Raw genomic sequence first — 25,426 nt, forward strand, 5'->3', positions numbered from 1 at the left:
ACCTTACTATCGTCTTCCATTTCTAAAAACGTCAAATAATGGAAATGACGTAATAATCTAGCGGTTACCGGATTCCTACCGCCCCCGGGCGGACCCATAGCCGCAACGAAATTTGTATCGATAATTTTACGAAAATCTCCTATATTTTTTCTATCATACCAACCTTAAAAAAGAAAATCAAACAATAAGGAAAATTAAAAAAAAAACACGATTAGATATTGAAAATGCGCGAAATATTAAAAGCTGTACACAATAGGTTCTAGTAGAAATAACAGAAGAAGAAAAAGCAATTTTGGTCTAAAAATTAGTAGGAATGAAGATGTGAATTAAATCCTGGTACTAGATTATATAAGGAAATGGAGAACGAGCTCTAACTGCAGCTCTGATAAAAAAAAAACATTAAACTTTGAGATCACGATATAACATACAATCCATACGTGATTTCTTCTTCTAAACCAATTCATTAATGGATGGGGACGTATATTAATGATCCCTTTGTCCAAATTTGAACGTTTATTTAAGAAAAACATGTACAATAGTTTAGTCCATCTGAAGCTATGATCTTTTCCCATCTTTCCGGCAATTTGTGGATCCCATCCCAAAAGAACCTGGCACCCAAAAATGATTCAAGTCAATTTTTGATATCCTGCTCTGATGTGACCCGTATTCCTGTGGGGGCGTTCTGCATCGAACGGAACGAATGGTAGTCAGAAGGGGCAAGGTCTGGGCTATAAGGCGGATGAGGTAAAACTTCCCATCCATTGTTTTCCAAATAGTTCTTAACCGGAACCGGCTACTGTTCTCTTCAAAACAGATTAATTGAGTTCGGTAGCGTTTTCCATTGATAATTTCACTCGGATTTAGCAGATCATAATATAGCAAACCCTTCAGATCCCACCAAATAGAGAGCATTACCTTCGCGCCATTGATATTATTCTATGCCGTTGAATTGGCTTGTTGGACGGATTTCACATTTGATATTTTACGCTTGGGGTTGTCGTAATGGATCTATTTTTCATCACCAGTAACAATCCAGTGCAAAAATGATTTCCTTCTGTAGCGTTCCAGCACATTCGATGTCTCTCGGCTTGAGTTCATGCGGAACCCAATTTCCTTGCTTTTGAATATATCCAGCTGCTTTTAAACTTTTGAAATGGCTGCTCGAGTGACACCCAAACATTCTGCGAGCTCTTCTTGTTTCTACAACAATCTTCATGTCGAGTAATGCTTCCAGTTCTTCATCATCAAACTTTTTTGGCCGCTCAGGATGTTCATCGTCTTCCCAGCCAAAATCACCACTTTTAAATCGCTTAAACCATTTTTGGCACGTTCGCTCAGCTAGAGCATGTTCACCATAAACTTGGAACGCCATAATCAAACCGCACGAATTAAGTTAATTGTATGTCCTAAATGGTAAAACGAAGCTGGTTAAAACATGATAAAGACAAACCTCCCAGCTCCGATATTGTAAATGGCGCGCGTTAATCAGGAAGAAGAATCGCTGGAATGCTTCCACGTGTATTACGAAAGATTACGAGTGTTATGCAGCATTTATAGAAAGCTGCGTGCGCTGGAAATCAACGTACAGCACCCGCTGTTTTCGCTTCGACTGTCTCCCCTTTCTCCATCTTTTTCCACACTTTGGACGACACCTTGATTTCGGGAGAGTGCAATAATTTATCCATGATGTATCTGTAGTGAAGATTCGGTTTAAAAAATCGTCCCACTTTTGTCTCTTGCCAAATGCTGCTTGGTGTGATACTGTTTCGCTATCATGCGGCTAATTCTCGACGGTTTCGGCTCCATCTTGGAACGCTTCAGCCCATTTACATACAGCAAACTCATTCACTTACCCAGCAGACTCACTCACTCACCTCGAAGGATTTAGGTATCCTTAACGCCTTTCAAAGACCAAAATCGTAAGACAATACGTTGCTCAACGATGGTAGACACCTGATGATGACTCATGGTCGTAGTACGTACCAAGCTGGTAGTAAGAGACCCGCGAGAATGAGTAATCGAGTCGCGACCTTCAAAACAGACAGGTGCGCCATCTATAGCGTTTTTTTCGATCTTATTTGTACGTGACTTCGTGTTAAATTATCATTTGGACATGATGAAAATGTTTGAGTGAGAAAACTTCGTTAGAATGTTCAACACAGAGCGAAATCTATTCTTGTTTACATACAGGGGGAAATAGTTTGTTGGAATTGGAACATATTTCTTTGATGGTATCATTTGGAACCAGTTTTTGATCGCTTGATCACTGGAGAGCAAAATTTGATGACTTGGAAGTTGTCTAATAAAAAAAATCTAATAGTTTCTTTGTACATTTAGATCGCTTAAACATTATTAAACGTAATATTCAAATAGGTTTTTTCTTATCGAAAATAGCATATATATAAACCTGATTAATAAAAAAATTCCTCCTAAATTTAAAGAATTATTGTAAAGGACTTGATAGAGAACAATCGTTTAATAAAATCTCTTCTCCAAGAAAATTGAAAAAAACTTCAATCGGATTTTAACGTCAAAAGAGGATTTTACAAATTACGATCTTCTTGCTTTATTTTTCCACCCAAATAAGTACTATATATATAGGGTGAATCAACAATAATCGTTCTAATTTAAAAATAATTTGATATGGGATTTGTTTCATTAGAAAAAAATCATTTTTCTAACGAAAAATGTTTGTAGATACAAAAACAAGAAAGGAATCTTTCTTACCAACATATATAAACATGTGATACAAGTTAAGCTGGTATTACACGATACGTTCGAAGTGAACGTTGGACCAAAGTGCGGTTTCAACTATTCGGAAAAGTGTTAAATTGTAGAATGTTTCGTTATAATTTTTCTTTAAGATAAATTTACCTTGGAAATCCATCCATTGTCTGATTAGTTCTATGGGGGGTTGAGCCCCGTATACCTCTAACGCGGGCATATTAAAATCATCGATAAAGAAAACTTGTCGTTTGAGAACCGGCGGGCCGAACACTCCCTTTCTACGCCTGTCTAATTTGGAATCGATCAAATCCTAAGAAAGTTTCGAAAATCGATTTGAAAATTTATATATTCTCTAAAATTAATCATTAATTAATACTCAAATTGGCCCAAAGTCTAAGTTTAGAGTAGAAAAACACAAATTGGATACAGTATTTTTATAAATATTTTGATAGAAAATGAGTTTGAAGACTTTTCGATCAATTTTGATCTTCATCGAAATACGGACGAGACTACGATCCATTCTCAAATTGATCACTCATCAGATGATATCAACTCCAAAGTTTTCGAACGTCGTGGTGGTTATTTCGTGATTTCGGTCTTCATTTTAATTTTTTCCTTGCGATTTTTTGTTAAATAGACATTATTGCCTTCGACACATAGCTGATAGTTGTCGCCTTGGTGGTAGCTATGAGGGTTAACTGAATGGTTGAAAGAGAACGTCCTCATAGCGAATATGAAAACAAATTGAGTCATATAGTCAACTAGCCATCGACCAAAACAAAAAAAACCATATAGCTAATGCCTTCATTTATTAAAAGCACTTTGTGCGCCTGCGTACCTGTCAGATATGTCAAATTATAAGGTAGCGGAAGTGGCCATTACCTCAGAACCTAACCTAATCGAACCATGGATAACTTCTAGATCTATATGTCTGTGACAAGTCTTGATAATTGACGTATTCACAGAAGAGATTGTGTGGAAAAAGTATGCAAATGCCATATTTTCACGAAAAATCTATAGATAAAATGAAAATTTAGTAATTTTTGTAAGAATAGGTTAGGTTAGGTCGTGGAGTGGTATACCAGAATAATTTCATAGCTTTCTATCTTTCCGAGAGAAGAAATCACCTTTTTTGAAACACCTTTTATGGATGAACTGGTATCCAGGGTGAGATAAACGAATTGTTAATTTTTCCTTTTTAGTCCTTGTTAGATGTATAATTTTTTTTCAATACAAAACAGTGACGCAGTTGAAAATCATGTTGACGAGCTTTCTAATTTAGGTTTTCAATGTTCATTTTTTGATTTTACTAGTTATAAAGTAATTATTAGGCGTAACGTATATAAAGACAAAATACCAAGTAATAGAATAAGGGATGTGATATGGTAAATATTGATTTGTCGGTGTATAAACATTAAGTGGTCCGTCAAATTGAGCGTAATTTACATATTCTGTTTTATCATCGACCTACGCTTCGTTTGTGATGCTAATAAACATCTACTCTGTTTCTAATTATTACTTTATATTAGAATTTAGCTGAAAGCAAAATACCAAATATCAAATCGTTACATTGTAAGCGACGATACTATGGAACAAATCGTGTTCATAACGTAGAAATCTCTTGTTGAGGGAGAACATCGAATTACTTCCCAAAAATTGTACATTCTCCCACAAAACTTTTCAAAAAATGGAATTTATCTCCAAAAGCTTCTGATAAAATGCGTCTGAAGTTACTAAACTGTATTTAACTGCTGAATTTTCACACAATCGAGTCTATGTTATCATCAAGTTACCCCCCAAAAAATCTACTTCTAAAAAGAAGTTTTTCTTTCAAAAACTTTTTAAAAAATGCGTCTAATTCTTCCTGGATAAACCTCGAAAGTTACTGCGCGATTATCTAAGGAAATTTTATCAAAATCGAGTCTGTCTTGTCATCAAGTTACCCCCCAAAAAATCTACTTCTAAAAAGACGTTTTTCTTCCAAAAACTCCTGAAAAAATGCGTCTAATTCTCACTGGATAAACCTCGAAAGTTACTGCGCGGTTATCTAACGAAATTTTATCAAAATCGAGTCTGTCTTGTCATCAAGTTACCCCCCAAAAAATCTACTTCTAAAAAGAAGTTTTTCTTTCAAAAACTTTTTAAAAAATGCGTCTAATTCTTCCTGGATAAACCTCGAAAGTTACTGCGCGATTATCTAAGGAAATTTTATCAAAATCGAGTCTGTCTTGTCATCAAGTTACCCCCCAAAAAATCTACTTCTAACAAGACGTTTTTCTTCCAAAAACTCCTGAAAAAATGCGTCTAATTCTCCCTGGATAAACCTCGAAAGTTACTGCGCGGTTATCTAAGGAAATTTTATCAAAATCGAGTCTGTCTTGTCATCAAGTTACCCCCAAAAAATCTACTTCTAACAAGACGTTTTTCTTCCAAAAACTCCTGAAAAAATGCGTCTAATTCTCCCTGGATAAACCTCGAAAGTTACTGCGCGGTTATCTAAGGAAATTTTATCAAAATCGAGTCTGTCTTGTCATCAAGTTACCCCCCAAAAAATCTACTTCTAACAAGACGTTTTTCTTCCAAAAACTCCTGAAAAAATGCGTCTAATTCTCCCTGGATAAACCTCGAAAGTTACTGCGCGGTTATCTAAGGAAATTTTATCAAAATCGAGTCTGTCTTGTCATCAAGTTACCCCCAAAAAATCTACTTCTAACAAGACGTTTTTCTTCCAAAAACTCCTGAAAAAATGCGTCTAATTCTCCCTGGATAAACCTCGAAAGTTACTGCGCGGTTATCTAAGGAAATTTTATCAAAATCGAGTCTGTCTTGTCATCAAGTTACCCCCCAAAAAATCTACTTCTAACAAGACGTTTTTCTTCCAAAAACTCCTGAAAAAATGCGTCTAATTCTCCCTGGATAAACCTCGAAAGTTACTGCCCGGTTATCTAAGGAAATTTTATCAAAATCGAGTCTGTCTTGTCATCAAGTTACCTCCCAAAAAATCTACTTCTAACAAGACGTTTCTCTTCCAAAAACTCCTGAAAAAATGCGTCTAATTCTCACTGGATAAACCTCGAAAGTTACTGCGCGGTTATCTAAGGAAATTTTATCAAAATCGAGTCTGTCTTGTCATCAAGTTACCTCCCAAAAAATCTACTTCTAACAAGACGTTTCTCTTCCAAAAACTCCTGAAAAAATGCGTCTAATTCTCACTGGATAAACCTCGAAAGTTACTGCGCGGTTATCTAAGGAAATTTTATCAAAATCGAGTCTGTCTTGTCATCAAGTTGCCCCCCAAAAAATCTACTTCTAACAAGACGTTTTTCTTCCAAAAACTTTTTAAAAAATGCGTCTAATTCTCCCTGGATAAACCTCGAAAGTTACTGCGCGGTTATCTAAGGAAATTTTATCAAAATCGAGTCTGTCTTGTCATCAAGTTACCCCCCAAAAAATGTATTTTTAAAAAGGCATGTACCCCCCAAAAAAAGTTAAGAAAAGTTTCACCTACCAAAAGTATTAATTCGATTTCCAAAAGTGTATTTTCTCCCCCCAAAAGGACCTCCAAATATTTTATTTGTCATGATATCAAAAACTCAATCATTCCTTTCGGTTTTCTCAAAATATCCTATTTTCCTATGGAGCTTAGCTCTTTTAAGTTATTGAAAATGATACTTTTTCAAAAACTGGAAACAAGTTTATACCCAAAACATGTCAAAGCATCCTCTAAAGAACCGTATACAATGTTTCTAATTAGATTAAACCCACAAAAAGTTCCTATTTCAAAAATACGTTCATCTCCAAAGATTATTAAAAAATTTGTCAACTTTCCATACAAAAAGACCTTACTGCAATTTTGAAAAATTCATTAAGATTAAGATGGTTAATTGTTTGAAAAATTAATTTATTACCTGGGTTTGATTTGCGGTGGTTCTTGCGGAAAAACTAATGAAATCGCAAATGAATTTCTTGTGCATATTTTTACTCAATTTTCCGATAACTGTTAGAGTTTTTCCGGTACCTGTTGGGCCAACTGCTAAAACGTTATCTTCATTGTACAATAGCATACCAATTAATTCGGCATTTCTAACGTTGTTCACAGTCGGCACTTCGATATCTAATTTACCAAAAATTTTATCAGAATTATAAAAAAATTCGGTAGACATCACTAAATATGCATGGAAGTCAACAGAAAATTAAAATGCGTAACTTATTGACAGGTTTTGGTAATATTACGCCTCATCAGCACAGAAAATTTATATTTTCTTGACTTTAATCTTTATTATAAACGGTTAGAAAATATTCAAGAGTTAATGAATGGTCTCTATATAGTTAATAACAATATTTTCTTCAATTAATATAAATTAATTCAATAAAAAAACATAGTTGGTTTTATGAATAACCTTGTACGTTTTAGCTTGTTACGATAATCGATGTTTCACCAGAATATCCAGAGAAACGTTCCAAAGCCTTGTTAATTACTTTACATTGCATGTACTTTGACGTAATTGCTATAATATTCAGTCTATTTCTAATATTAAATCAAAATATATTTCCCTAAACGTTCTCTATTAATTAGAATAATGTCAACGACAGCTTCACAGCCTTAGACGATCAATTCGCTCAATCTAACGATCACTCCATCAACAAAACAAACCTCAACGAAGAGGAAGCGTTTCTGTAAAGCTCAATGAATCTAGTGGAACAACTGATAGATTGAGGCGAACGAGTCTTCTCCTTTTGACAGCTTGACAGCCTTAGACGATCAATTCGCTCAATCTAACGATGAATCCATCAAAAAAACAAACCTCAACGAAGAGGAAGCGTTTCTGTAAAGCTCAATGAATCTAGTAGAACAACTGATAGATTGAGGCGAGAAAATCTCCTTTTGACAGCTTTACAGCCTTAGACGATCAATCCATCAAAAAAACAAACCTCAACGAATAAGAAGCATTTCTGTAAAGCTCGATGAATCTAGTGGAACAACTGATAGATTGAGGCGAGAAAATCTTCTCCTTTTGACAACTTCACAGCCTTAGACGATCAATTCGCTCAATCTAACGATGAATCTATCAACAAAACAAACCTCAACGAAGAGAAAGCGTGTCTGTAAAGCTCAATGAATCTAGTAGAACAACTGATAGATTGAGGCGAGAAAATCTTCTCCTTTTGACAGCTTTACAGCCTTAGACGATCAATCCATCAAAAAAACAAACCTCAACGAATAAGAAGCATTTCTGTAAAGCTCGATGAATCTAGTGGAACAACTGATAGATTGAGGCGAGAAAATCTTCTCCTTTTGACAACTTCACAGCCTTAGACGATCAATTCGCTCAATCTAACGATGAATCTATCAACAAAACAAACCTCAACGAAGAGAAAGCGTGTCTGTAAAGCTCAATGAATCTAGTAGAACAACTGATAGATTGAGGCGAAAAAATCTTCTCCTTTTGACAGCTTCATAGCCTTAGACGTTCAATTCGCTCAATCTAACGATCAATCCATCAACAAAACAAACCTCAACGAAGAGGAAGCGTTTCTGTAAAGCTCAATGAATCTAGTGGAACAACTGATAGATTGAGGCGAACGAGTCTTTTCCATTTGACAGCTTGACAGCCTTAGACGATCAATTCGCTCAATCTAACGATCAATCCATCAAAAAAACAAACCTCAACGAAGAGGAAGCGTTTCTGTAAAGCTCAATGAATCTAGTAGAACAACTGATAGATTGAGGCGAACGAGTCTTCTCCATTTGACAGCTTGACATCCTTAGACGATCAATTCGCTCAATCTAACGATGAATCCATCAACAAAACAAACCTCAACGAAGAGGAAGCGTTTCTGTAAAGCTCAATGAATCTAGTGGAACAACTGATAGATTGAGGCGAACGAGTCTTCTCCTTTTGACAGCTTGACAGCCTTAGACGATCAATTCGCTCAATCTAACGATCAATCCATCAACAAAACAAACCTCAACGAAGAGGAAGCGTTTCTGTAAAGCTCAATGAATCTAGTGGAACAACTGATAGATTGAGGCGAACGAGTCTTCTCCTTTTGACAGCTTGACAGCCTTAGACGATCAATTCGCTCAATCTAACGATCACTCCATCAACAAAACAAACCTCAACGAAGAGGAAGCGTTTCTGTAAAGCTCAATGAATCTAGTGGAACAACTGATAGATTGAGGCGAACGAGTCTTCTCCTTTTGACAGCTTGACAGCCTTAGACGATCAATTCGCTCAATCTAACGATCAATCCATCAACAAAACAAACCTCAACGAAGAGGAAGCGTTTCTGTAAAGCTCAATGAATCTAGTGGAACAACTGATAGATTGAGGCGAACGAGTCTTCTCCTTTTGACAGCTTGACAGCCTTAGACGATCAATTCGCTCAATCTAACGATCAATCCATCAACAAAACAAACCTCAACGAAGAGGAAGCGTTTCTGTAAAGCTCAATGAATCTAGTGGAACAACTGATAGATTGAGGCGAACGAGTCTTCTCCTTTTGACAGCTTGACAGCCTTAGACGATCAATTCGCTCAATCTAACGATCAATCCATCAAAAAAACAAACCTCAACGAAGAGGAAGCGTTTCTGTAAAGCTCAATGAATCTAGTGGAACAACTGATAGATTGAGGCGAACGAGTCTTCTCCTTTTGACAGCTTGACAGCCTTAGATGATCAATTCGCTCAATCTAACGATGAATCCATCAAAAAAACAAACCTCAACGAAGAGGAAGCGTTTCTGTAAAGCTCAATGAATCTAGTGGAACAACTGATAGATTGAGGCGAACGAGTCTTCTCCTTTTGACAGCTTAACAGCCTTAGACGATCAATTCGCTCAATCTAACGATCAATCCATCAACAAAACAAACGTCAACGAAGAGGAAGCGTTTCTGTAAAGCTCAATGAATCTAGTGGAACAACTGATAGATTGAGGCGAGTCTTCTCCTTTTGACAGCTTGACAGCCTTAGATGATCAATTCGCTCAATCTAACGATGAATCCATCAAAAAAACAAACCTCAACGAAGAGGAAGCGTTTCTGTAAAGCTCAATGAATCTAGTGGAACAACTGATAGATTGAGGCGAACGAGTCTTCTCCTTTTGACAGCTTAACAGCCTTAGACGATCAATTCGCTCAATCTAACGATCAATCCATCAACAAAACAAACCTCAACGAAGAGGAAGCGTTTCTGTAAAGCTCAATGAATCTAGTAGAACAACTGATAGATTGAGGCGAGAAAATCTTCTCCTTTTGACAGCTTTACAGCCTTAGACGATCAATCCATCAAAAAAACAAACCTCAACGAATAAGAAGCATTTCTGTAAAGCTCGATGAATCTAGTGGAACAGCTGATAGATTGAGGCGAGAAAATCTTCTCCTTTTGACAACTTCACAGCCTTAGACGATCAATTCGCTCAATCTAACGATGAATCTATCAACAAAACAAACCTCAACGAAGAGAAAGCGTGTCTGTAAAGCTCAATGAATCTAGTAGAACAACTGATAGATTGAGGCGAAAAAATCTTCTCCTTTTGACAGCTTCATAGCCTTAGACGTTCAATTCGCTCAATCTAACGATGAATCTATCAACAAAACAAACCTCAACGAAGAGAAAGCGTGTCTGTAAAGCTCAATGAATCTAGTAGAACAACTGATAGATTGAGGCGAAAAAATCTTCTCCTTTTGACAGCTTCATAGCCTTAGACGTTCAATTCGCTCAATCTAACGATCAATCCATCAACAAAACAAACCTCAACGAAGAGGAAGCGTTTCTGTAAAGCTCAATGAATCTAGTGGAACAACTGATAGATTGAGGCAAACGAGTCTTCTCCTTTTGACAGCTTGACAGCCTTAGACGATCAATTCGCTCAATCTAACGATCAATCCATCAAAAAAACAAACCTCAACGAAGAGGAAGCGTTTCTGTAAAGCTCAATGAATCTAGTGGAACAACTGATAGATTGAGGCGAACGAGTCTTCTCCTTTTGACAGCTTGACAGCCTTAGACGATCAATTCGCTCAATCTAACGATCAATCCATCAACAAAACAAACCTCAACGAAGAGGAAGCGTTTCTGTAAAGCTCAATGAATCTAGTGGAACAACTGATAGATTGAGGCAAACGAGTCTTCTCCTTTTGACAGCTTGACAGCCTTAGACGATCAATTCGCTCAATCTAACGATCAATCCATCAAAAAAACAAACCTCAACGAAGAGGAAGCGTTTCTGTAAAGCTCAATGAATCTAGTGGAACAACTGATAGATTGAGGCGAACGAGTCTTCTCCTTTTGACAGCTTGACAGCCTTAGACGATCAATTCGCTCAATCTAACGATCAATCCATCAAAAAAACAAACCTCAACGAAGAGGAAGCGTTTCTGTAAAGCTCAATGAATCTAGTGGAACAACTGATAGATTGAGGCGAACGAGTCTTCTCCTTTTGACAGCTTTACAGCCTTAGACGATCAATCCATCAAAAAAACAAACCTCAACGAATAAGAAGCATTTCTGTAAAGCTCGATGAATCTAGTGGAACAACTGATAGATTGAGGCGAGAAAATCTTCTCCTTTTGACAACTTCACAGCCTTAGACGATCAATTTGATCAATCTAACGATGAATCTATCAACAAAACAAACCTCAACGAAGAGAAAGCGTGTCTGTAAAGCTCAATGAATCTAGTAGAACAACTGATAGATTGAGGCGAAAAAATCTTCTCCTTTTGACAGCTTCATAGCCTTAGACGTTCAATTCGCTCAATCTAACGATGAATCCATCAATAAAACAAACCTCAACGAATAAGAAGCATTTCTGTAAAGCTCAATGAATCTAGTAGAACAACTGATAGATTGAGGCGAACGAGTCTTCTCCTTTTGACAGCTTGACAGCCTTAGACGATCAATTCGCTCAATCTAACGATCAATCCATCAACAAAACAAACCTCAACGAAGAGGAAGCGTTTCTGTAAAGCTCAATGAATCTAGTGGAACAACTGATAGATTGAGGCAAACGAGTCTTCTCCTTTTGACAGCTTGACAGCCTTAGACGATCAATTCGCTCAATCTAACGATCAATCCATCAACAAAACAAACCTCAACGAAGAGGAAGCGTTTCTGTAAAGCTCAATGAATCTAGTGGAACAACTGATAGATTGAGGCGAACGAGTCTTCTCCTTTTGACAGCTTGACAGCCTTAGACGATCAATTCGCTCAATCTAACGATCAATCCATCAACAAAACAAACCTCAACGAAGAGGAAGCGTTTCTGTAAAGCTCAATGAATCTAGTGGAACAACTGATAGATTGAGGCGAACGAGTCTTCTCCTTTTGACAACTTTACAGCCTTAGACGATCAATTCGCTCAATCTAACGATCAATCCATCAAAAAAACAAACCTCAACGAAGAGGAAGCGTTTCTGTGAAGCTCAATGAATCTAGTGGAACAACTGATAGATTGAGGCGAACGAGTCTTCTCCATTTGACAACTTGACAGCCTTAGACGATCAATTCGCTCAATCTAACGATCAATCCATCAAAAAAACAAACCTCAACGAAGAGGAAGCGTTTCTGTAAAGCTCAATGAATCTAGTAGAACAACTGATAGATTGAGGCGAGAAAATCTTCTCCTTTTGACAGCTTTACAGCCTTAGACGATCAATCCATCAAAAAAACAAACCTCAACGAATAAGAAGCATTTCTGTAAAGCTCGATGAATCTAGTGGAACAACTGATAGATTGAGGCGAGAAAATCTTCTCCTTTTGACAACTTCACAGCCTTAGACGATCAATTCGCTCAATCTAACGATGAATCTATCAACAAAACAAACCTCAACGAAGAGAAAGCGTGTCTGTAAAGCTCAATGAATCTAGTAGAACAACTGATAGATTGAGGCGAACGAGTCTTCTCCTTTTGACAGCTTGACAGCCTTAGACGATCAATTCGCTCAATCTAACGATCAATCCATCAACAAAACAAACCTCAACGAAGAGGAAGCGTTTCTGTAAAGCTCAATGAATCTAGTGGAACAACTGATAGATTGAGGCAAACGAGTCTTCTCCTTTTGACAGCTTGACAGCCTTAGACGATCAATTCGCTCAATCTAACGATCAATCCATCAAAAAAACAAACCTCAACGAAGAGGAAGCGTTTCTGTAAAGCTCAATGAATCTAGTGGAACAACTGATAGATTGAGGCGAACGAGTCTTCTCCTTTTGACAGCTTTACAGCCTTAGACGATCAATCCATCAAAAAAACAAACCTCAACGAATAAGAAGCATTTCTGTAAAGCTCGATGAATCTAGTGGAACAACTGATAGATTGAGGCGAGAAAATCTTCTCCTTTTTGTCAACTTCACAGCCTTAGACGATCAATTTGATCAATCTAACGATGAATCTATCAACAAAACAAACCTCAACGAAGAGAAAGCGTGTCTGTAAAGCTCAATGAATCTAGTAGAACAACTGATAGATTGAGGCGAAAAAATCTTCTCCTTTTGACAGCTTCATAGCCTTAGACGTTCAATTCGCTCAATCTAACGATGAATCCATCAATAAAACAAACCTCAACGAATAAGAAGCATTTCTGTAAAGCTCAATGAATCTAGTAGAACAACTGATAGATTGAGGCGAACGAGTCTTCTCCTTTTGACAGCTTGACAGCCTTAGACGATCAATTCGCTCAATCTAACGATCAATCCATCAACAAAACAAACCTCAACGAAGAGGAAGCGTTTCTGTAAAGCTCAATGAATCTAGTGGAACAACTGATAGATTGAGGCAAACGAGTCTTCTCCTTTTGACAGCTTGACAGCCTTAGACGATCAATTCGCTCAATCTAACGATCAATCCATCAAAAAAACAAACCTCAACGAAGAGGAAGCGTCTCTGTAAAGCTCAATGAATCTAGTGGAACAACTGATAGATTGAGGCGAACGAGTCTTCTCCTTTTGACAACTTTACAGCCTTAGACGATCAATTCGCTCAATCTAACGATCAATACATCAAAAAAACAAACCTCAACGAAGAGGAAGCGTTTCTGTGAAGCTCAATGAATCTAGTGGAACAACTGATAGATTGAGGCGAACGAGTCTTCTCCATTTGACAGCTTGACAGCCTTAGACGATCAATTCGCTCAATCTAACGATCAATCCATCAAAAAAACAAACCTCAACGAAGAGGAAGCGTTTCTGTAAAGCTCAATGAATCTAGTAGAACAACTGATAGATTGAGGCGAGAAAATCTTCTCCTTTTGACAGCTTTACAGCCTTAGACGATCAATCCATCAAAAAAACAAACCTCAACGAATAAGAAGCATTTCTGTAAAGCTCGATGAATCTAGTGGAACAACTGATAGATTGAGGCGAGAAAATCTTCTCCTTTTGACAACTTCACAGCCTTAGACGATCAATTCGCTCAATCTAACGATGAATCTATCAACAAAACAAACCTCAACGAAGAGAAAGCGTGTCTGTAAAGCTCAATGAATCTAGTAGAACAACTGATAGATTGAGGCGAACGAGTCTTCTCCTTTTGACAGCTTGACAGCCTTAGACGATCAATTCGCTCAATCTAACGATCAATCCATCAACAAAACAAACCTCAACGAAGAGGAAGCGTTTCTGTAAAGCTCAATGAATCTAGTGGAACAACTGATAGATTGAGGCAAACGAGTCTTCTCCTTTTGACAGCTTGACAGCCTTAGACGATCAATTCGCTCAATCTAACGATCAATCCATCAAAAAAACAAACCTCAACGAAGAGGAAGCGTTTCTGTAAAGCTCAATGAATCTAGTGGAACTGATAGATTGAGGCAAACGAGTCTTCTCCTTTTGACAGCTTGACAGCCTTAGACGATCAATTCGCTCAATCTAACGATCAATCCATCAAAAAAACAAACCTCAACGAAGAGAAAGCTCAATACCAATTCTTGAAGTTTGACGATTTCAGTAAATTTACTTCAAGAGGAATAGAAAGATCTCGGTAAAAAAGTGGAGAAGTTCTACAACGATAATTAAAAAAATATTTTTGTTTCTCAAGGTTCAGTTATTAAGCTAGTTGTCCGGGGCTCTGTGAACAACAATTCACTGCTCGAAGTACAGATTCTCCTTTAGAATATACCCAGAGAAAAATGCAGTTAAACGATACGTTGATTGGAGATTTCTCATCACCTTTGCATCTTGGACATTGACAACCTTCTGTGATCCTCATCGCCTTTAAATGCTTCGTGTCTAACAACTAATAACAGCCTTTGGTATTATGTGGTTATTGCGCATAAAGACCTTATAAAAGAACCTTTCAACGTCACTGGCGAACTAGAAGGAGTTTGTTTGAATTCCATACGAGTGATTTATCTCTCCTCTATGCACCAAAGGCATTCTGGATCGTCTATGAAGAAGATGGCGTCTTGGATAATCGTGGTCGGTTAAAGTACGAGACATTAGTCGTTTTAGAGGGGCAGTAGACAAACGGAAGGACAATTTATGCGCGCTTTAGCTGAGACTACTCAGAAATGTGATAGCTACAATTTTTGCTTCACCAAGAATGAGTTCTTGGTGGGTTTGGTGATCCCAGTGTGATTAGCTACGAGATCTGAACGAGTTGTATATTCAAACATTACTACAGAAATTGGAAATCTTTAGATGATCCGGATGGGCATCTAAGTCGACCGTGTATCAGCTTCAGCTTATAAAAAAAGTGATCGCCAAAATTTATCACTCAATTACGATACTAGAAAACTTTCACTCACCAGAATATTTCATATCTTTTGTTATTTTATATTCTTCGATATTATTCATCCAACTTATCCATGTTGGTGGACTAGGATTACCGTCACTAGTAGTATCGGTGAAGCCTCCGTCGTGTAATCTGTCGATGAAGAACATGTTACGATAAATATTATTAGATAGTAATGTCCAAATCCCAAAAAATATCCCGATAGCCGCTCTACATATTGATTCGGCTGCTCAACTAACCCCAGCGTTCGTTCTGAACGCGGCGCGTCGGCAACAGAGCCCGTTTATAAGAAATTTAAAACACTGTTAAACGATTCGGTAACGCGCATGCTTTGGGCGAGTTAATGGTAACAAGATGAACCAGAAAACGAACATACGTGAAATCATATATGAGGGATGTAGAAGGAGGAACCGGACCGTCTTTTCTCTCCTGTATTTTTTCCCTGATCCATTTATCGAACTTAACCCTTCCATTATTATCGCACGTACAACCAATACTCCACACAACGGAAAATATTACCCAAGGTACCAGCAGTCCCTCTGAAATAAATCATTTATCAAAAATGAAAATTTTTAATCTTCCCCTACTTACTAATCAGTTCCAAAAAGTGTTGCGCAGGTGGGGGTTTATTATCTCTCCCTGCCAAAGGACCCAATCGAAAATCCAATAACCGTAAAAAGCACGTCAAAATGGCCGAATCGACAGAAGTTAATATCTCTTTCAAATTATTTCTAACAAAATCTATGGCGGGCAACGCGTAAAATTCAATCAAAGTCTTGAAAGTTTTTTCGTATTGTTTAGCAAGCTGTAAAACGAATCAAATATACTGCCGATGATATCGTAGAAAAAAACAGACTCACATCTGGTAACCTCTTCAACCAGCATTTAACGAAAGGATCCAATCCCAAAACCGCCGGTTCCAAATACACCATCCCGCATCGGGATACGGTTGCCGGCGAAGCGACAGCTAAATCTGCCACTTCGAACATCATCGTCATGGTATCTCTCAATTTTATTATCTCCCCGCTGCTTAAACAAAGTTTTTTGTTATCGTCCAATACGGTATTCATATTTTCGATCCACACGGCGTCCACAGGTCCGTCAAAAATGTACCAACGTTTATCTTTGTTCGGCGCATTTATACCATGTCGTACCAAGCAAGGAAGTATACCATCCGTCCTGAAATACGGTGTAGAAATCATAATTTTTCAAAAAATAATCGATATTTTTTGTTAACTTTATCATGTTCGATATTAATTTCATTAAAATTATGATTACAGATCTACCCCAAGTACTTAATTAGATAAAAAACTGAATAGAATCCAACTGTTAGATCCTTTCAATATTCCTGAAGTTCAGTGGGAAAAAAAGCAACCAAACAAAAGCTAAACTATTTTCCAAACTTTTTGGACAAGCCTTCAAATCCTACTCCACCGTAAACCAAATTGAAATATTAATAAAGCATTTGGTGCTGACAAAACCTTGAAAGAACATCAATTAAGGGGTTCTAATAATCGAAATAACTTTTGCGGGAGGTGCCCCAAATCAAACTAATCCCTGATAAAGGAAAATTTTTTTAAGAAACTACATCTTACACATGAATTAGTCCATTACCTGCTAGTACAATAATTAGTTTTTGGAGCGCAAGTCTAAAAATCTTTTGAAGATGAAGAAAACTGTTCGATTGCTTTCTTAGATATCTTGCAAGCATTCGACAAGGACTAACACGACAGAAAACCTCCTAAACAACCTTTTTCGTAAAATCCTACATGTAAATTGAACATTTTTAAGTCTAGATCATCGATTGATCTAAACCTGCGATCAAACGCGCTTCTTCAGGGGTAGAAAAAACGTTGACCTCGCCGTCTAACTTTGATTTACGATAATAAGAAGATACCATCGGACTGTACGACGGATGGTCCAATCATTTCGACGTTTTGACTGTTTGAACTGATGTTTGAGAACTCGCATTGTCTTGGTGGAGAATGATTTCGACTCTTTCGGCTGCTCAACTAACCCCAGCGTTCGTTCTGAACGCGGCGCGTCGGCAACAGAGCCCACTTATAAGAAATTTAAGACAGTTAAACGATTCGGTAACGCGCATGCTTCGGGCGAGTTAATGATTTCTTTTGGCAAACAAATGTTGTTATATCATTCAGAATCGATCTTTCTGGTTATGTCTAGTTATTTCGAAACAAAGACAGTTTCGAAGTTTTGATAGATTTGGCGTACAACGGCCGATTTTTGGACGACCCAACCAGCCAAACAAACACGGTTTAATCTACGTCGAAAATGTTTTGACGTATTCACATCAGTGTTGCCATATCTCAAGACTTAATTGGCGAATCTCGTATTCGAGTTATCTACCCTCAACCCTGTATAGTAAATGCGTGTTTGATTCAACTGTTTGAACGATAGTATTGGAAATTCATTGTATCAAAGTTCTGTGAGATATTTTTGATTTTGAACGTTCAAATACGGGTCTATCAGTATTGCATTTTACGTATTAGTTGACTATCGGATTTAGTATAGTTATTGCCTCCCTAAAAGGCCTTCATGCATTATGAATTCGCGCAAAGAATCCAGGTATATCGATGTGGAACATTTAAACGATGAATCCATCTGAAATCGACTATATTGAAACGATTTTTTTACTCTTATTATTTTTTATCAGATTCCAACCGAATCAGGTCAAAGTTATAACGTTAGGTCAAAATTTCGTTGAAATTGTGTGATTCCAAATAAGAAACGAAAATTTTTTTCGAATTTACTGAATTCAAGCTCGCCAAAAAGCAAAACTTGATATACACAAGTACAGCTATAAATTTTATCTTGTAGTGTCTCCTTCCTTTTCATCCTTTATTCGTCCTCTTTCCCAATCTCTCCTATTCCTTATTCGTATATTTCCCTTTCGCTTCCATTCTCTTCAAACAACTTTCTTTTTCTCCTGAATTTTCTTTTCGTTCTTCTTTTTTTCACTTTCTTGATCTTCCTCTCCCAATCACCCGTTATTACTATCTTTATATGTCAGTATTTTTTCTTTTCTCTTTCCCCTTCGCTGTCTTTCACACTTTTCTCACCCCCTACTAGTCTCTTCATCGTTTCTATCTATCTCTTCTTTCTCTTTTCAATTAATCCCCACTTTTCTCTTTCTTCCGTTTACTTTTACATTTTTTTTTGTCTTTCTCACTTAATCTTTCCATTTTTGTATCGTTATACTTCGATCTTATCTTTCTCTTTCAATATTTATCCTATACTTTCTTGATTTTCGATCAATATTTCTCTTTTTGTTTCTTAATATTCTTTTTCACCCCTTTCTTCGTCTCCTATATCATCTCATCTTCAAGGATCTCTCTTTTACCCGATACCGTCTTTTACCTTTTCTAATCTTTCCCCTTTTCTTAATATCTTCCTTTTACTTTCTTAATCTCTTGTTCTTACTCAATCTTTCCTTTTTTTGGTTCTCTATCCCCATCCTTTCCCTATCCCAATTAGTTCTTCCTGGATCTCCTTTTTTTATCTTTTTTTATCTTTCTCCCTTTCTCTCTTCATAACTTTTTTGCTCTCTCCACCTTCCTCCCTATTATTATAATATTTATATATCACTCTTTGCTCCTTAATCTTTACTCTTCACAGTCTTTCACACTTTCTTCGCCCGCTACAAATCTCTTTATCATTTTTCTTTGATCTTATTTTTCTTTCTCAACATCTTCGCTTTATTTTCTTGATCTCCTGCTGTTTCTCATTCAATCTTTCCCTTTTCGTCTCTCAATCTACTTCTTTCTCAACTCTTTCTTTGTCTCCTATTCCAATTTCTTCCTGGATCTTTTTAGCTTTTTCTCGATCTCTTTTAATATTTCCCCCTTTCGTTTTTTCTCTCTTGAATTCTCCTTTCGTCTGGTATCTTTATCCCTTTCCCTCCCCCTCCCTCCTAATTATTATCTACACCAAATACACGCAATGACTCAAGTTAGAGTTCACTACTTAAAGATGACGATATTTTGAAATGCAGCGTTGCCAGGCTGTAGCTCCTCAAGTTTAGTGGCATTTCACTATATACAGTCTCGTCTAAACGTTAAATTTTTGTTGACATCGAAAAATTCGCTTCTACCACTTTAATTTCTATATTTTGTATCGAGGTATTATTAATTAATTCATTATATTAAATTTATTTGAACAGAATGTACATTTCAACTATTTGTACAATGAAATTTGGAATTGAAATGTCCAATTGTCTGATTATTCCATTCGACGGGTCTTACATAACGTCAGCAGCTTCACAATAGATAATATTTTTTGCATAGTACGTTGTTTCAAAAACAAATATTTGACAGCTCTGTACAGGAGCATAAATAAACAAAAAAAAAACATCTCACGAGATAATGGTACGTCTATCATCAATTATGACCTAATCAAACGTCATTGCCATCAAGTATCTCAATTACGAGGAGAAAACCAAATGATGGTTATAAAGTCGATATGTTAGCGTGAACTTTAGATTTTATACAACCCTATAGGAAAAACTCCATAGGTGTTAAATCGGGACTGCGTGGAGGTCAGTTTGTCTTACTGAATTCCAGCAACTCGTGGCAGCGATCTATTGGACGTGCGCGAGGCTGTCCGTCCTGTTGGAGCCTTGTTCTTTGGTTATAACCATTAAAGTTTTGCAGTTAAGGTACGAAGAAGTCATCTAACACCTGCAAATAACGCTCTGAACTCACTACAACTCTGCGTCTCGTTTCATCTTCAAAAAAGAAAGAAGATTCGTCCAAAAACAAGATTTTGGTAAATGTTGGAAAGAGTTAAATCACCTGGATAACGAAATCAAGCCTCTTTTCAGTACCGCGAAGCTTCAGTTTTTGCACCAAGTGAATTTTGAAAGGGTTCAGCCACAAATTTTCGCACGTGGCTGAAATGGTACAAAAGTTAAAATCCTCGATGACTTATGATGAATTAGTTGTGATAATGTACGAAAAATATATGCAGGACTTACCATTCGTGAGTTTGCAAATCGAATTCTCCATAGAGCTGACCCATAGTAATAGATTTGGGATTGAGAACGTACGTGTGTACAGGTTGGAATGGATAACCGCTCGGCTGGGGTTGCCCTTTCAAACTGGTCATAGCATCTTTCAAAATTTTGTAACACTAAATAATAATATACAATATTATTTTCCTGTGGACCACTATTAACATAGATTAAATTTAACCCAGAACCGGCAAACCTTTCTATTCTAGATTGTCTTCCCATAGGAAAAAACTCAGTTTCCACCATGGATCAAATTATCGCACCAACCTCCAAATTTGTGCTCGAAATTACTGCAACATCATCCAAACATTTCAAAAAACTCACACCACAAATTATTTGTCAATAAAAATTCAGCAGAAACTGCAATATATACAGAGCGTTCGGCAGATAGTAGTTGATGTAAAAATAATACTGGGTGATAAATAAAATCTCGTTTCTGAAGAAAATTATCATCATATTAATTATTTATTGAAAATACTTGAAAAAATACTGTTTAATGATGGAGCTGGTTTCACACGAGACGGTTTTATCGATACGGTACAATTCAATAATAATTTAGAAGGTCCATATTTTTTTTTATAATAACCTGAATGGTTAACGGTACTTAGAATTTCTCCAAATCGATTTTCCGCCCATGTTGAGTGAAATTTGTAAAGAAATGCACGTTAGAACCACTCACAACTTCCTAAACGATGTAAAAAAGACATCTTCATAATATTTTTTTAATAGGTAGATCTAATAATCTACATATCTCCTAAACCATAAATTTTATCGAGTTAAACAAAGAGTTTTATTAAAAAATCGCCCAAAAATTGCCCAATAATTCATTTCTTGACCTTTGACCTTGAATAAAAATTTTTCCATACAGGGAAATGATGGAAAACATTCAAATTCTATGTTCAATTGTATTTTAAACAATTTTACTGATTGTAAGCTTAATGGGAATATTTAAATTGACCAATGAAAAAATATTTATTAAGCCCTAACACGTACCACTTTTCAATAACCTTATTATCCCTGTTTACATTAGCGGGTAATTTTATAAAGAGTCGGTTAATATCGGTAAATTTTATGGCCGAAAAAGTTTCATAGTAAGTGGTTCTCTCTATTCATAGTGCAAAAACGAAAATGTCGAGTCAAACGCGCCGCAAAACTTCTCCTTACAAATTTTGCTATATTTGTGAAAGAGCCCGTACGATGTAAGCTGGTAGTTGAGGACAAAATCATCGAACAATTCTCACAATTTAAATACCTGGGTATAGACCTGTCGAGTTATCACGACCCAGTGAAGGACCTAAGAAGCCAGATCAACAAAGCGACTGCCCTATCGGTCTGCTTGTATCAGAGAGGAAACCAACAAAACGAATAGCATGCTTCGGGTAGCCGAAATGAAAATGCTCAGGACTAAAACAAATAGTAGATCGAATCAGAACTGAGTTGGAATTTCTGGAACCGTTGGCGATATTCATATTGAACACACTATTTATTTATACCACTCGCAATTACACTGTGTGACGCGCGTTTCGATAACCAACTTATCGTCTTCAGAGACTGAAGGTAAACAGTTTACCTGGTTATCGAAGCGCGCGTCAGACAGTATAATTGTTGGTGTAAACAGTATATTCAGATCGAATCAGAAACACTGACATCGGGGAACGCATCGTACTCGAAGGAGAAACGGATAAGGAAAAGCGAACCCTGGCGACCACCAAAGACATGGATGAACAGCTGGCAGTTCCCACCCAGGAGCTGATACAGAAGAACCTGCAAAACTAACAGATCCCGAGATGATTAAGAAGATTTTTATTGGGCCACAAATTTGCTGGACGAGGACAATTTTGCAAAAAAGCTCACCAGACACGGAGGGCGTTTGTTAGTGTACTGAAGGAATTTTTGAGCAACAATATGGATCCAAACTACCAACAATTAGTTGATGAACGTCTACAAATCCCTTGGTACTCGATTGTCATTGAAAATTCATTTCGATATGACTTTTTTTCCGAAAATTTTGGAACTGTCAGTTCCACCAAGATATTAGAACAATTAGATTCGACCATGATGGGTGTTGACTGTTGGTTTTTTATAAAGAAAAAGTGCAACCCTTCGTAAAAGGAAAAAGTAGAACTAATTGATATTTAAAGTGGTTTTTTTTCGTTTTTAATAGATGTGAGGCATGTTTATTAGATGTAAACTATAAATGTTTTCAATATATCAATATCTAGTTAGCCTAGACCAGTTCCATGCATCAACAAAATATTGCGTTACCATAGCAACGAACAATAAATTATTAGAAGTGTCAGTGTGAAGTTTGACGTCAAAAAAGTAAACCGGAGTTACGCAATAAATTAAAAGAAAAAAGGTGTTCACCGAAATTGTGAAAATCGAAAAATTGGTGTATCGAGCCATCATCAAGTACCTGTATTTAAAAGGGTTAAGAGGTAAGCAGATTTACGAAGATATTCTTAATACCCTTGGTGATCAATGTCCTTCGTATGTGACCGTGAAAAATTGGACTGCAAGCTTCAAAAGAGGTAAATTTTCCATTGATGATGATGACCGATCGGGGAGGCCAGTTTCTATGTCAGTCCCCGAAAATATCGATGCAGCTCATGACATGATTTTATCAGACAGTTGAATTGGGCTAAAACGGATATCAGAATCTCTGAATCTTTCATACGAACGCGTTCATCATATAGTTCACGTCAATTTGGACATGAGAAAAATTGCTGTAAAATGTATCCCCAAATGTTTGAATGTTGACCAAAAGCGTGCAGGCGTTCGATCTGTGCTCGATTTGGAAACGATGTAGACTTTTTAAACCGAATTGTTAATATGGGTACATTTCTACGATCCAGAAACAAAGTAACAATCGATGGAATGGCGACACTCTGGTTTTCCAAGACCAAAGAAGTTTCGTGTCCAAAAATCTGCTGGAAAAGTTCTTGCCTCGGTTTTTTGGTATTGCCATGGAGTAATCATGATTGATTTTTTGGATAATGGTAGAACAATAACTGGGGATTACTATTCGACATTACTACGGGAAAAAATTAAAGAGAAAAGACGCGGAAAGCTATCCAAAGGTGTTTTGTTTGTGCAGGACAACGCCCCTGCACACAAATATCATGTTCCCATGTAAAAAATTCGCGATTTAGGGTTTGCAATTACTAGAACACTCCCCTTATTCACCAGATTCGGCTCCGTCCGACTATCATCTCTTTCCTCAACTTAAAAAAAGTTTTAAAAGTCGTAAATTTTCTTCCAACGAGGAGATAATAAAAGCTGTGGAGGTCTGGTTTGCAGAGCAGGATGAAAAAAATTTTTTAAAGGTCCAGAGACGTTGCAGGTTCGCTGTAATGAATGTATCCAATTAAGAGAAGAATATGTTGAGCAATAAAATATTTTGACTTTTGTTTTCTAATAAATATCAAATATTTAACCAATGATTATCGTTATATAAATGTACCATAAAAACCTGACGTATCGAAATGATTTTTTCCCATATTTTCGTATTTGTATATACTTTATCACAATTTAGCTATGTATTCCCGCTTTTCTTTTGTCGACCAGTGTAATTAGAGAAGATCGAGTACCTCCGAACAATATTTCATATTTTGCGTTACTCCTTACGCCAATTTCCACACACGCACACGCATACCAACTTAACCTTCTGTTTGTGTGTGTAGACCATTCAGTTTTCCACGCGTTTTCGCAACATTCACATCGGGAAAAATGCTCCCGGCGCATTCAAACGTCAAACCGACGCGAAATTTACTTTACGCCGATGAACTGGAATTCGCCCCGAACGAATCATTTTATTACGAACATTCGTGCGAGAACGGTTCCTACGTTTTCGCGACGTATCTGATTTTTCTGGATATTTATTATCTACCTGTTATAATAATATCGGGTTTTATAGGTAATTTTTTATCTTGTTTGGTATTACTTTGCACCCAATTGAAATTGAGGAGTTCGAGTTATTATTTAGCGGCTCTATCTATGGCGGATTCGGGTTATTTGTTCTGTTTGTTCTGTTATTCGAAAAACGTTTTCAATTTATATAACAAACGCGGTTTTTGTCAAATATTCATATATTTAACGTACGTATTTTCTTTTATAAGCGTTTGGTTGATAGTGGCGTTCACCGTGGAACGTTTTATAGCCGTCAAATACCCATTGAAAAAACCGTACATATGCACGGCTAACAGGGCTAAAAAAATCGTAATCGGACTCAGCGTCGTGGCTTTCATTTTGTATTTATTCGCTTTTTGGATAACCGACGTTATCGATAACGAATGTCGATTGCAACCGAAATATTACGATTTTATGGAAATTTTTAATTATCTAGATACCGCGGGGACTCTCATAATACCTGTCATTTTGATAGTTGCCATGAACGCTATGATCGCCAGGAGTTTATTCAAATTGAAAAAGTACATGCAAAAACGATTGGATAACGACGATGATAATAACACTAAAGAATTCGAGACTTACCGAGATAGTTCTTCACAGGTAAAGTAGATCTATTCTTTTATTTTTTACGTAAAAAGCAAGATCAAACAGATTAGTTAGATTGATGAAGACGCCTTGAACTTCTGTAGGGAAAAACGTGCCTTGGTAGCCGATTCCAAAGGCCTGCACTTCTCCAAAGAGAGGAATCCAAATAAAATAACATTCTGGGGGTTTATAGACGAAGTAAGTGCTTATGAACCATGTCTGTCTATCGAGAGATAATGCAAAAACAAGATCAACAAGATTAGTTCGATTGGTGAAGACGTCTTGAACTTCTGTAGGGAAAAACGCACCTTGGTGGCCGATTCCACAGACCTGCACTTCTCCAAAGAGAGAAATTCAAATAAATTAACATTCTGGGTGTTTATAGACGAAGTCGGTGCTTATGAACCATGTCTGTCTATCGAGAGATAATGCAAAAACAAGAT

The 25,426-nt window shown here is 36.9% G+C and overlaps 2 protein-coding genes across 2 annotated transcripts in view; one reads left to right on the top strand and one right to left on the bottom strand.

The window, feature by feature from the left end:
• The window catches only part of LOC130441738 (dynein axonemal heavy chain 1-like), a 104,389-nt gene that overhangs the window by 23,677 nt on the left and 55,286 nt on the right, over window positions 1–25,426 (bottom strand). Inside the window, exons 29-36 of the mRNA XM_056775521.1 lie at window positions 20,454–20,608; window positions 16,321–16,639; window positions 16,052–16,265; window positions 15,837–15,999; window positions 15,474–15,592; window positions 6,636–6,841; window positions 2,875–3,037; window positions 3–163 (exon numbers count right to left, since the gene is read on the bottom strand). Of these exons, the coding sequence (XP_056631499.1) occupies window positions 3–163; window positions 2,875–3,037; window positions 6,636–6,841; window positions 15,474–15,592; window positions 15,837–15,999; window positions 16,052–16,265; window positions 16,321–16,639; window positions 20,454–20,608 (1,500 nt within the window). The remainder of the gene's footprint in view (window positions 1–2; window positions 164–2,874; window positions 3,038–6,635; window positions 6,842–15,473; window positions 15,593–15,836; window positions 16,000–16,051; window positions 16,266–16,320; window positions 16,640–20,453; window positions 20,609–25,426) is intronic.
• The window catches only part of LOC130441383 (uncharacterized), a 54,046-nt gene that overhangs the window by 21,821 nt on the left and 6,799 nt on the right, over window positions 1–25,426 (top strand). The window lies entirely within an intron of this gene.

Source organism: Diorhabda sublineata, chromosome 3 (assembly GCF_026230105.1).
Source record: "Diorhabda sublineata isolate icDioSubl1.1 chromosome 3, icDioSubl1.1, whole genome shotgun sequence".
In the NCBI taxonomy this organism is placed as follows: domain Eukaryota; kingdom Metazoa; phylum Arthropoda; class Insecta; order Coleoptera; family Chrysomelidae; genus Diorhabda; species Diorhabda sublineata.